The sequence below is a fragment of the Lactuca saligna genome, chromosome 4 (genome assembly GCF_052625555.1).
Source record: "Lactuca saligna cultivar CGN05327 chromosome 4, ASM5262555v1, whole genome shotgun sequence".
NCBI classification, from domain to species: domain Eukaryota; kingdom Viridiplantae; phylum Streptophyta; class Magnoliopsida; order Asterales; family Asteraceae; genus Lactuca; species Lactuca saligna.
This window is the reverse complement of record NC_136420.1, coordinates 195,068,557-195,082,580: the sequence shown is the minus strand read 5'-3', so window position 1 is coordinate 195,082,580 and position 14,024 is coordinate 195,068,557. Positions and strand designations below refer to the sequence as shown.

At 37.8% G+C, this 14,024-nt stretch overlaps 1 protein-coding gene across 1 annotated transcript; it reads left to right on the top strand.

Moving 5' to 3' along the window:
- Nucleotides 1-373: 373 nt before the first annotated feature.
- On the top strand, nucleotides 374-2,260 carry LOC145040408 (uncharacterized). Its single transcript, XM_078988341.1, has one exon. The coding sequence runs from the start codon at nucleotides 374-376 to the stop codon at nucleotides 2,258-2,260; it is 1,887 nt and encodes a 628-aa protein (XP_078844467.1).
- The last annotated feature ends 11,764 nt before the right edge of the window (nucleotides 2,261-14,024 follow it).

The window sequence follows — 14,024 nt, the reverse complement described above, 5'->3', positions numbered from 1 at the left end:
ACGTCTAATCTTTTCGAAATTTGGTAATTTCCATTTGCCTCCTTGAGTTTTACCTAACTACATTATAAGTCCTAGGACTTTATATATTTTTACTTTTATATGTATTTTATGTTAATGACATCTTTATTTTTTTGTTTAACTTCTTCTTTTACTTCTTATTATATAATTTTGATCACAACTTCATCCACAGATGTTTCGAATACATACTCGACGATTTAATCTCTTTCCAGATTTAGCATGAGTCAAATCTACAGGGTGTTTGTGTAAATACTACAAAATTGAAGGTCTAATACCACAATCTTACCCTTTCTTTTTCTCTATAAATAGCTACCGAAACAGCATTTAGTTTCAAACTATAACTTACTAGAAAATTATGAGCTACGAGAATTATGACCCATGTTTCCCGGATCAACCAGTTGTCGATCAATACCTCCCGGTCTGGGCTAACCTTCCCTCCTTCCGGTCCAAGCCGGCTTTCATTTGGGCAGAAGACGGTTTACCCGGTTTGCAATGCTCCAGTCTCACTTATGAAGCGTTAAACAACTCAGTCTACTCAATTTCCTCTCAACTTCAACTATCTTTTCAGAGAGGTGACACCCTCGTTATCTTATGCTCCCCTGGACTCGAGCTTGTTCAGATTCTATTTGCATGTCAACGTGCTGGACTCACATCGGTGCCAATTATCCCTCCAAACCCAACTTTTTCAAACAACGATCACCATCACCTCATTCGTGTTTTGTCTCAAACACAACCAAAAGCAGCTATTGCAAACCGGGGTTACATTGCAAAGGTTCAAGAATACTTAAACCTTTCCCTTTCCGAAAATCCCTTTTCTAAACTACTACACAATTTGTTGTGGATATCGGTGGAAAATCTTATGGAGATAAATGTAAGCTCGTACCGTAGCTTACATTTATCGTATCCTGGTTGCAAGGTAGACGAGGTGTACTTGGTCCAGTACACCTCTGGTGCAACCGGGATACCCAAGCCTGTCTTGGTGACAGCTGGAGCAGCTGCTCATAACGTCAGATTGGCGAGAAAATCGTACGACCTTCATCCAAATAGCGTGATAACGTCGTGGCTACCACAATACCATGATTGTGGGCTTATGTTTCTCTTGTTAACAATCGTTTCAGGAGCGACTTGTGTGTTAACTTCGCCTAACGCGTTCATTACACGACCTAGGCTTTGGCTTGAGTTGATAACCAAGTTCAAGGCGACTTGCACTCCGGTGCCCTCGTTTACCTTGCCATTAGTCATCAAAAGAGGTCATGTTTTTGATAAAAGACTCCTTCCTGTTAACCTAAGCACGATGAAAAACTTGATAATCATCAATGAACCAATATACCAAAAACCAGTTGAACAATTTGTGGAAATGTTGAGCCCATTTGGTCTAAAGGCTTCCTCGATTTGTCCATCCTATGGGCTAGCTGAGAATTGCACTTTTGTCTCAACATCATGGAGATCAAGAGTGCAAGAAATCGATTTCCCTACACATAAGAAGCTATTACCAAGTGCTTGCCTCAAGTACGATGAAGAAGAGGAAGATGAAGATCAAATGAATATTGTAATCGTGAATGAGGAAACAAATGAGCTTCTGGAAGATGGTGTCGAAGGTGAGATATGGATTGCTTCTTCTGCAAGCAATGCATTGGGCTATTTGAGTCATCCGTTTTTAACTCAAGAAGTTTTTCAGAGTAGGTTGAAAGGAAGATTCAGCCATGAACGTTTCATTAGAACAGGTGATAGAGGAATCATTAAAGGCGATGAAAGATTCCTGTATGTGACAGGTCGTTGCTCGGATATCATCAAACATGGAAACATGGTGGAAACTCACGCTCATTATCTGGAGACTGCAGCGTTCGAATCTTGTGTGAGGTTTCTACGTGGAGGGTGTATTGCAGCCTTTGATGTTCATGGGGATACAACTGCCATTGTTGCAGAGATGCAGAAGAGTGGTGAGGAAAACGAAGGTATGTTTAGAGGAATATGTGAAGGAATAAGAGGGTTTGTTATGAAGGAAGAGGGTATTCATGTAGGGGTTGTTGCCCTAGTGAAGAGTGGAAGTATTCCAAAAACGACGTCGGGAAAGATACAACGATGGCTTGCTAAAGAAAGATTATTGAGTGGAAAAACGGAAGTGCTGATGGAGATGAAGTTTAGTAAAGAAGAGGATGAAGAATTCAAGAAATCTTTCCTGAAAAATCTTATGATTGATAAGAGGGAAAGTAAAAAGGTTGTATTATACAGTAATTTATGAAAATGTTAAAGGGTAAGCTTGTTACGACTTATGATAATATGATAATATAAAAACCATGGTATATCCCTCGTATGCCATTAATTAAATATCGCATATGAATATTTCAGTATTCGTAAATAAAAGTTACATATTTAAGAAATGAGATGCTAGCTAGTCTGTCATAACGGTTTTTGGCATCATCGAACTGATGTCACGTATGAAATGTTGTCGAAGAACATGAATTAAATAAAGAATTTGTTCGTCAAAACTTATGATATAATTAATTCTACTTTCAGCTTGCATCCAATTATAAGAATAATTCTCCTTTCAGCTTAATTTCATCCAATTAAAAGATACATTAAAAAGCTTAGTGTAACATTATAATAACATATCCCGTGGTATTAAAATATAATCCAAATTACACGTTTCGTGGTTTTCACACTGTAAAATTTGTTTTTTATGAATTGTACGTTTCTATACTGTTCCAAGAGGCTTAGGGAAAGAAACCACTATTTTTTTTTTTTCTTTTCTGACGAAGATTTTAATAGACATTAAACTTCATTGAACACCAGTGTGTCATACAATTATAATTGAGTTAATCCATTAGGAGCAATTAGAAATTTCATATCATTTGGGCATTATGGATACTCGAACATTCATGGTTGGTGAAATGAAGTAGACTTATGGTGGTTATTTCAGATGTATGATTTAATGGTGGATGTATATTAATTTGTTAAGTTATTGTATTGTTTCTTACTTTCTTTTTTTATTAATCGACATGACTTAATTAAGAAAGAAACAACTTAATAGAGAAAGTCAAGAGAAGGAGGTTTTTTCCCATAAAGTCCCAACTTTTTCAAAGCTCATTTAATTTTGGCTAAATGCAAGAAGAAATAGCAATGTACTTATTAAAACAATGCAATTGCAAAGTATAACCGATTGGAGCATTGTACTTTCCAATTATAACAGTGAAAATTGTTTTGTATTTGGATGATATTGCTATAATAATAACATTCCCATAGTACAATAATACTATAATAAAAAAGAATTTGATGTACAATGCTAAAATTAGATAGATTATCCATAGAACAATGCCCCACAAATAAAAAAAATTAAGTTACAATGATGTAATAGAAAAAATTAGAAGTAGGATGTATAACACAAAAAAAATAGACTTTATAGATCTCTATTAACATTAACATCGTACCTAATCTTTTCCTATCATTGTTTTTTGAAAAATATACCCAATTATAGCAATGTTCCCTTTCTCACTGCTATAATTGAGTGGATTTGTCAAAGTCAATTGCCTTTATAAGAGAAAGATTCAAAGTCGAGGGCTATAATTGGGTAGCTTTCTAAGAACAATGAAAGTACAATATTGTAGCAGAAATAAATGAACATACGATGCTATAATTGAAAATAGATGTTATTTCTTGCATTTACATATTCAAACAAATTTGAAAGATACAAACCTTCAAACATATTGTAATAAAAACCCATCTAAATAATTTATATCTACCAAGAAAAAGTAGTGTACTAGAAAATTTGCATAAATAAACCTTTCTTTCAGACACCATCGTCGCTAATAGCAACCTCTTTCAACCATACGACATAAATAAATGCACTTAACTCAACAACGATTAAAATTTTATTCTTTCATTGTGTTAAAATTTTATGTAGAATAACACATACCAAATAACAAAATAAGTACATAGAGAACTCTTATAGAATGCCAAAGTGTCGCACTGAATTTAGCAGATACGACCAAATGCCCCAGTTTAAACACATAATGCTCGAAAATCAACTTAAAGTATCTAGATCAAACAGATGAGCAATCAATTCTTCTAACTATACAATTTTCCCTAGTTTCAATCTAGATTCAGTAATCAGAAGTGTTAAACTGTATGTTTAAGAATAAATTGCGAGAGAAAGTGAAAGATTACTCAGGTAAAGAGAAAACTTTTGTTTGAACCTTACTGTTTCGGAAAGTAACCTTCGCACACAATCATGAGTATTAGCAGTAGCAGTGTTGACTCAGCGAGTCTCTCGCTCCATCTCTCTTTGTATTTTCCTTCACTTTGGTTTTCGCCGAATTGAGTGCAGGTTTACGCATATTTATATTTAGGATACAGTACATCATGATATTTGTTATGCAAAAAGATAGATAAATTATATAAATTATTATCGTAATTATTTTTATTAGTATTCTATATTTTTACGTGCAAAAAATAAATAACCACATATATTATTTATTTAAAAATAGAAACTAAGAACTTTATTAAAATAACTATGACTTTTCGTGTATATGGTCATCTGCGAAAATTTAACATGACCTATGCAAATTGTTTTAGTATATAAGTGGGAAATTTTAAAACTTATTAATATTTGTGGGAGATTTTCATAGATAACCATCTGAAAGAAAATGGTTTTGTATGATGTTATCTCTGAAAATATGTTTTTCCTTAATGCCTGTATACCTAAAAGTGTTATCTTGGTTTAGTTCATATTCCGTGCAAAAACAAAAATAAATAAATAAAATAAAATAAGAAATTCCCTCACATGTCATTTGTTAAAAAGTGATGATATATGCGAAAATATGAAAAAAAAAATTGTATTTTTTAACAAAAGTCTTTAATCACTACTAGAAAATTAGTGCAATACCTACAACACAATCCGTAGCTATAAACGGATAGCTACGGAATTGCTACGGAAAATTGGTTGTAGCATAATGGCCCGTAGTTAAATTATATCCACAGATTAGCTACAGAATAGCTACGAAATTTTCCGTAGCTACTATAGCTACGGAATAGCTATAGAAATAAATAACTACAGATTTCCTGTGGAATAGTTATAGAATTAGATAGCTACTGAATAACTACGGAACTAAATAGCAACGGAATAGCTACGAAATAGCTACGGAAATCCGTAGCTATTCCGTAGCTAACTTCGTTTTATTTAAAAAAAATTAATGTAAAATTTTCCAATTTTTTGTTAAATACCACATTCAATTCACATTTGTCCCAAATATCATATAAAATACACCAAAAACCTCCCTAATACCAAGTTTGACACATTCCAATCCATTATCCAAAATATCTTACAAAAGTAAGCACTACTTAACAAAACAAACAATATCAAATGTTTACAAATTCAATTGTTCCAAAATACATATCAATTGTCCTTAGGTGGATTATCGGGGGAGCACAGGGTTGATTTCCAGACATATTCATCATCCTCATAACCATTTCCATTTGTTCTTTCATTTGTTGTTATTGTTGTTCCATGGTAGAAACTTGTACATTTAACCTATCAACCTAAAAAAATGGCAACACAATGCAATAGTTAAACAATATTAGCAATGTATTTTAGTTTATTATAACAATGCATTGTTGTTTATAATACTTATAGCAATATACTTACCTTTTAACAATAATAACAACGCACTTATGTTTATTATCAATTTAATCAATATTATCAACAAACTACCTAACTTTTAACCATAATAGCAACATACTTTTGTTTATTATCAATTTAATTAATATTATCAACAAACTACCTAACTCTTAACCATAATAGCAACGTACTTTTGTTTATTATCAATTTAATTAATATTATCAACAAACTACCTAACGTTTAACCATAATAGCAATGCACTTTTGTTTATTATCAACTTAATCAATATTATCAACATACTATTTAACGTTTAAACCATAACAACATACCTCTTGTTGTGTACTATCCGATTGGGTGGATTGGGAAGACGGTGTCTCAGTAATCAAAAAATGTATATCTGATGCTTCTATGCCATAGATATCACCCTTCTTCTTTCCTTTTCTCCTAAGTTGAATTTCCACCCATACCCTCGCATCATCTTTATGGTTTGAAGAGTCTTCTCCGTGTTTTTTTGACCATCTCCTGTAGATACGCCTCCCACAAATTACCAAAACAGTATCATTGTCATGTACAAAAATACTAAGACAATCAATATACATAAATGATAAAAGATAAGTTACTTGTGCTTCTTTGGTATTTAGTGAGCAATATTCGAGATTTTCATGATCTCCCGCAAAATATCTTTTTTTCGCCTCAGTTGTGCCATGCGTCTTCATGAAAACATCAAATTATGTGGGTGGTTTACCCATCATCTTTTCCTACATAAAATACAAAGTATAGTTGATGTAGTTAGTGTTAAAAAAATAAGATAATAAAATTTATAATTATGATATTTTCTAAGTTGTTACGGTGCTCGTCAAATCCTATACTACCTGCGGTGTGCCTAGCTGTCCACCCATTGGCATCTGCGACTTTACGATTCTGGTGAGCAATTTTTGAATTCTTTCTCCACTTATCTATCAACCAATGCTGTGAAAAGAAAAAAAAAATGTAAGGATACTAATACAATAGGAAATTAAAATTCAACAAAATAGAAAATAAAGTATCATATCCATTACATCACACAAACGTAGCCACACATTCTCTGGTACGCGCTCGGGGTGGTAGTTATGCATCCCTTCGTAGTAGGTACAATGACCTAGGGGGACGGGTTTCCCATCATTTCGTGCCATTTTCCCATATTTAATCTTGATACGCTTCATCCGATCCTTGTATCTATCCTTGAGGACACACTTGAAGGAATCAAATATATTACTATTCTCTAGTGAATTCCACCTGTACATGGTCTGTAAAAAAATAAAAAGTAAATCTAAAAATACAAAGTAAAAACAAATGAGTATAAGATACCATAATTTATATTTAATATATTACCTTGAAACGCGAAAACATCTGCAAAAGAGCCTCATAGGGAATATCACTAAATCGGGGCCACGGATGGTCCATATTCTCCCAATAGAGACTAATACACATGTTGTGGATTCTCTTAGACCCAAACCTAAATTGAAAAGAACTATATAAGTAGAATTTTAACATCAAAAATTAAAGTTTTAAAATATGAAAACACTAACTTTTTCCCTTTTCAGCTGATGAGGGGCAACGAAGACTCCTGAAAATCACTCGCATTGAGTCATGATCGCCCGTAACACCTCTAGAGGTGGAGCCATGCGGCGTCGGTGGCGTGTTTGGTGGTCATGGCGTGTGCGGGGTCTGTGGCGACCGAAAGGTTATCTGTGCATCTGCACCCTCAAAATAGTACTCCTCAAATCCATCACGACCACCCGGCCTCAAAACCGTTTGTGGGTTTAACAACTCAACACTTGTATTTGGAAACTGAGGCGTATAACCCATTTGTGGGGATTGGGGCCTATAAAACATCTGTTGGAGTTGGGGTCCTATAATCTGTCTATATGAGTTGGGACATATGACCCAGCCCTCGAGCCTGATGGCGAAGAATCCTAGCCAAGTCTGTTAAAGGATCAGCCATTTCGGTTTGTTCATTGATGGCACCGTGATTGTTGGAGCCTGCGACTCCTGTCACTATTGATATAGCAATCAGTATGAGTAATGTCCTAAAATGTGGCTCGTTGGTAGAATTAGGGGATAACCCTCCCCCCACCTAAGCCCCGCACTGCTAGAAGAAGTGTTGGTACTGTGGCCTTTATCCTTGCATCGATTACCTGACATGCTACATTTAATAGAACAAGAATGGTCAAATATATATAATATAAGATTGATAAGTCATAACAAAACAAATGTTTAAAACAATGTTTAAAACAATGGGATATCCAAATCAAAATCATTAACAAAACAGCGTTTAAACAGTACAAAAGTCTTCAAAATAACAATGCTTCTAACATTAACAAAATACAATGCTCCTAACATTCGTCCCCATCATCTCTGTCACACCCCAAAACCAAGAATGGCGGAAACGTTCTGGGGCGGAGGACGTCATGTAAAGTATCACAACACAGTAAATGTAAATAAGCAAACAATATCATCCATTGCATTAAATATAAAATTTTAATACAAGCGTGTTCCGTACAGTTTTAGACACCAAAAATATAATTTAAATAAAAATAGTATGATGAGTCTTGAATGCGCTCCATCTTCTCAAAAGCTAGCATCGGTACCTGACTACTGATGACCTGAGAATACAAGTTATTTTGAAAGAGTTTATCAGCATTAAGCTGGTGAATTAATAAATATTTTAGTGTCGAGGTTTGTTATCAAAACGTTTGAACCTGTTGCAAGTATGAGTTGTAAATGTATGTAAGTGTTTGTAAAAGTTTGAATCTCTCAGAAAAACCTATATTTTCTGTTAAAGTAGCCCTCTACCAAGGCTTAACTGTTTTGTATGCTCGTTTGATGTAAAAGTGTGTAATTTCCCAAGTGTAACTATCATTTAACAAAATATAGTTTGTACATTAAAGTTTAAGTGAGGTTATCACCAAAATGTAATGGGTAAATTATTGTAGTACGGTAGTTTTGTTTTATATGAACTACTGTTGTACTAACTACCTTTAACCGGGTTTATATTAAGGTATCATGTGATAAATTGCACCATACTATCGACTGGTAACATCGACAATGTATAGTCGAAAAATAAGGTATGATGTTTGGCACCCGTAGACTTGTCGGTCCCACTGTAGCTAGCAGCGAGGTGTACGATAGTCAATCCAGTATAGATCTATACGTAAACTCACGCTCTCCCTCCAAGAGACTCTAGCTACAACTCGGGTCATGTCAATTAAGACATGCTCCCATACAGTGGATCACAATTGTTAACGTATTCGTGTATATGCAATATAAGGTTACTTGTTCTAGTATCGTTGTATATGTTCTCTTAATAATAAGTACTGACTCCTGAATGAACTGACTCGTTGATCTAGAAATTGTAGTAGTATGATCCCGTGTTACCCCAATGGTAACTTACTAACGATGTGCTGATAAGTATGAATATGGAAGTACTTTTATGTCTATACATGTATATATGATATATAACTAATATTGAAACGACCCTCGGATGGTCACCCGAAATTCCACCAGACCACATCCAAATCGAGGAAAAGGAAATAGGACAGGTGGCTTTCCTAAGCCCTTTAAACATTATTTATACACCTATACATATATGGGCATGCAAATTTATAGGTAGTAGAACAAAGTTTACAATAAAGCATTCGATAAGTAAAAGAGTTTGTAAAACATTTTGAAGTAAAACAGTTTGAACAGTGATAAAATCATTGGTTTCCTAGTTATTAATCACATGTGATCGAAGCAATAACTATAAGTGTTTAACGTGTATTCCCCCCATAAAGTATTTAAAACATTTAAAAGCATTTCAAAGGTTAAATAAAGGGGTATGAACTCACTTGGAAGTTTGAAGATAGCGAGATCGAAAACCGGGTAGAGTTTCGTCTCGGGAAACGGATTTTTCTCAGGATTCTCGGGAATCTCGGGAGTAAAATCGACCCTTGGGACTTGAGCAAAAAGACCAGAGCTTTGGGTTTGAATGGGCACAGAAATCGAGGCAAGATCATGAGAGAAAGAGAGAAAATGAACAAATTTTTTGGAAAGGCTCGCATCCCTTTTATAGGGGTGCTGAACCGCCTCCGAACGCAGGGCGTACGGGCGTACGCAGCGCGTACCCGTACGTCATCGCTTACGTATTTCGGATGGAGCGGGTCGGATGGGACGGCGGGTCGGATAGCTTCGCATAGGGCGACGTGGACGATCCGAGGCCGTGGCCTCGAGTACGCGGGGCGTACGGGGGTACGCGGCGCGTACCTTGGCCCTAGGCTGACTCCTCTTTGAATAATACCGAAATTTTAATAAAAATTATATATAAATCATTTATGAAACTTCAAAAATTCATATCTCCTTCATACGAACTCCGTTTTCGATGTTCTTTATATCCCCGAGAAGGTGAGACTACGATCTACAACTTTCGTTTAGATTCCGTTGGCAAATTCCGAAATTATTTTTATTATTTATTTATTAAAATGACGTGATTAAGGAATCTCTTTAAAAATTCATAACTTCTTTATCTGACGTCGGTTTTTGCCAGACTTTTTACCGCTGAAATACCATTGTCGAGACCTTCGATTCTCGTTTAGGTCATTCCGGCCAAATGTTTCTCGATCTCCGTTTCGAGTTTTTAGCTGTCTGTTGCTAAGCTGAACTTGGAAAAATCATAATTTCACTATACGAAGTTGGATTTGGGCGTTCTTTTTACGTACGATCATGGTTTAATGATATTTAAACATAGAAGAATTTAAATAGAAACTTTTTGGACATTTTATTATCAAAGTTAATTTTATTAACTCAAAAATGTTTATAATACTTGACCTATTAGGCCATTACAAAGAGTTGAAATATCGGGTTGTCACATCATCCCCCCGTTAGAGGGAATTTCGTCCCGAAATTCAAAGTAAGAGAACACTCGTGGATTAGGGAAACAGATGTGGGTACTTGTGTTGCATCTGATCTTCGCGTTCCCATGTGAATTCAGGTCCCCGCTTAGCGTTCCAGCGAACCTTCACGATGGGTATGCGACTTTGTTTTGTTTGCTTGACCTCTCGGTCCATGATTTCTACTGGTTCTTCCATAAAATTGAGTCTCTCGTTGATCTCGATCTCGTCGAGTGGGATTACGAGAGTCTCATCGGATAGACACTTTTTCATGTTAGATACGTGGAATGTAGAATGTATGTTACGAAGTGCGCCTGGTAGATCGAGTTTATAAGCTACGGGGCCGACTCTTGCAAGAATTTCGAAAGGCCCTATGTACCTCGGATTAAGCTTCCCACGCTTGCCGAAGCGTATCAAGCCCTTCCAGGGTGAGACTTTGAGAAGGACTCGGTCTCCCACCTGAAATTCCAAAGGTTTCCTTCGTTTATCTGCATAGCTCTTCTGTCGGTCTCTAGAGGCTTTTAATCGTTCACGGATCTGAACGATCTTCTCTGTCGTTGCCCGGATGATTTCCGAACCGGTAAGAGTAATGTCGGAAGCTTGCCCCCTTGCTAGTTGGGTATCACCCACCTTAGCCCAGCACAGAGGGGATCTGCACTTTCGGCCGTAGAGGGCTTCAAATGGAGCAGCCTTGATGCTCGTGTGATAACTGTTATTATAGGAAAACTCGACAAGGGGTAAATGAGTATCCCATGCCTTCCCAAAGTCAATCACGCAGGCTCGCAACATATCTTCCAGTGTTTGGATGGTCCTCTCACTCTGTCCGTCGGTCTAAGGATGGTAGGCTGTGCTCATGTCTAGCCTTGTTCCTAGGGAATGTTGTAGTGATTGCCAAAATCTTGAGGTAAACCTACTATCTCTATCGGAGATAATGGACATAGGTACACCATGTAGCTGTACGATTTCCCTAATGTATGCTCTCGTAAGTTTCTCCATCTTGTCGGTTTCTTTGATAGGTAGGAAGTGTGCAGACTTGGTCAATCTATCGACGATGACCCATATGGTATCAAGTCCACCCGTTGTCTTGGGTAACTTGGTTATGAAATTCATAGTGATCCGCTCCCACTTCCATTCTGGGATCTCTAGTTGTTGCAATAAACCAGAGGGCTTCTGGTACTCGACCTTAACCTTTGCGCAAGTAAGGCATTTACTCACGAAGGTAGCAATCTCTGCTTTCATATTAGGCCACCAGTATAGCTTTTTAAGATCCAGATACATCTTATCTGAACCTGGGTGGACGGAATACCGAGTGTTGTGCGCCTCGGTCATGACCAAGTCTCGGAAACCACCGTGTTTCGGTGTCCAGATCCGATCCATGAAATATAAGGCTCTGTCACCCTTGGCTTCTAAATTCTTGTCCATTCCTCTGAGGGATTCACTCGTCACATTTTCAGGTTTCATGGCTTCAAGTTGGGCCGTCTGAATTTGATTAGACAAGTGTGAATGGATGGTTATTGACAATGACTTGATTTTGGGACCAGAATATTCCTTCCGACTTAGGGCGTCTGCTACTACGTTGGCTTTACCCGGATGATAACGAATATCGCATTCGTAATCACTAAGTAGCTCGATCCACCGTCGTTGTCTCATGTTGAGCTCCTTTTGATCGAAAATGTGTTGTAAACTCTTGTGGTCGGTAAAGATAGTGCTCTTCGTTCCATACAAGTAATGTCTCCAGATCTTCAGAGCAAACACCACTGCTCCTAGTTCAAGATCGTGGGTCGTGTAGTTAACCTCGTGTGTCTTCAACTGCCTCGAGGCGTAGGCGATGACCTTACCTCGCTGCGTTAGGACACATCCGAGCCCTTGATTCGATGCATCGCAATAGACTACGAAGTCTTCTATTCCTTCGGGAAGGGATAGTATTGGTGCGGTGCACAAGGCTCGTTTGAGCGTTTGGAATGCTCCTTCTTGTTTCTCTTCCCAGTCAAAGGCCACACCTTTCTGGGTTAGGGTCGTAAGAGGTTTCGATATTCGGGAGAATTTCTGAATGAATCTGCGGTAGTAGCCAGCAAGACCTAGAAATTGACGAATTTCTGTCGGCATCTTAGGTGCTGACCAGTTCTCATTGGCTTTAATTTTGGATGGGTCCACGTGGATTCCCTCTTCGCTTACCACGTGTCCTAAGAATTCGACTCTCCGGATCCAAAATTCACATTTCTTGAACTTCGCATAAAGCTTCTCTTTTCGTAATGTCTCTAGAACTTGTCGCAGGTGATCGCCATGCTCTTTCTTACTTCGGGAGTAGATCAGGATGTCGTCAATGAAAACGATGACGAATTGATCCAAATAAGGTCGGCATACTCTATTCATCAGATCCATGAAGACTGCGGGCGCATTGGTCAATCCGAATGGCATCACCACGAACTCGTAATGTCCGTAACGAGTTCGGAAGGTTGTCTTCGGCACATCCTCCTCTAGCACTCGTAACTGGTGATATCCGGATCTCAGATCAATCTTAGAAAAATAGTTCGCCCCTTGCAGTTGGTCGAATAGATCATCTATGTGAGGCAGAGGGTAACGATTTTTGACCCTCAGTTTGTTGAGTTCTCTGTAGTCGATACACATACGGAATGATCCGTCTTTCTTCTTAACGAACAAGACCGGTGCTCCCCAAGGTGAGAAGCTTGGTCTTATGAAGCCCTTGCTGAGCAGTTCGTTAAGTTGACCAGAGAGTTCCTACATCTCAGCCGGTGCTAAACGGTAGGGCGACTTGGCTACTGGGGTAGCTCCTGGGACTAAGTCGATTCTGAAATCGACCTGTCGTTGCGGAGGTAACCCGGGTAGTTCTTCTGGGAAAATGTCGGGGAAGTCGCTCACTACAGGGATGTTCTTTAGTTCTTTCGTTTTGAGGCTCGTGTCGACGACGTGAGCAAGGAATGCATGGTATTCCTTACGCAGATACTTCTGTGCTTGAATACTTGATATGATGCGAAGACTTGCACCGGGTTTGTCGCCATAGACTAAAAGAGTTTCGTTAGATGGAAGGTTTAGACGGACTGCTTTCTCGTAGCACATGATGTCAGCGCGGTGAAGGCTTAACCAATCCATGCCAATGATAACGTCGAAACTTTTTATTGAGACTGGCATGAGGTCGATTGGGAATGAATGGTTATCTAGAGTTAGGGTACAACCTAAGTATATGCTACTCGTACTTTCAGTTTTTCCATTAGCCATTTCTACTGTGAATAGTTATTTGAGTGCGTGCGGTGGTTGATTAAGCATGCGAGCAAATTTATGGTTAACGAAGCTTCGCTCCGCTCCACTATCGAATAGAATGCATGCATAGGAGTCATCGAGGAGGAACGTACCAGTCACCACTGTCGGGTCAGCAACTGCCTCCCCGTGGCCTATCGCTAGTACCCTCCCTGCTCCGCCAGCATTTTTCGCCTTGGGGCAGTCCCTCTTATAGTGGCTTGTTTCGT

What these genes read in the sequence shown, in the direction of transcription:
- LOC145040408 (XM_078988341.1), top strand. Translation starts at nt 374, where the DNA reads ATGAGCTACGAGAATTATGACCCATGTTTCCCGGATCAACCAGTTGTC.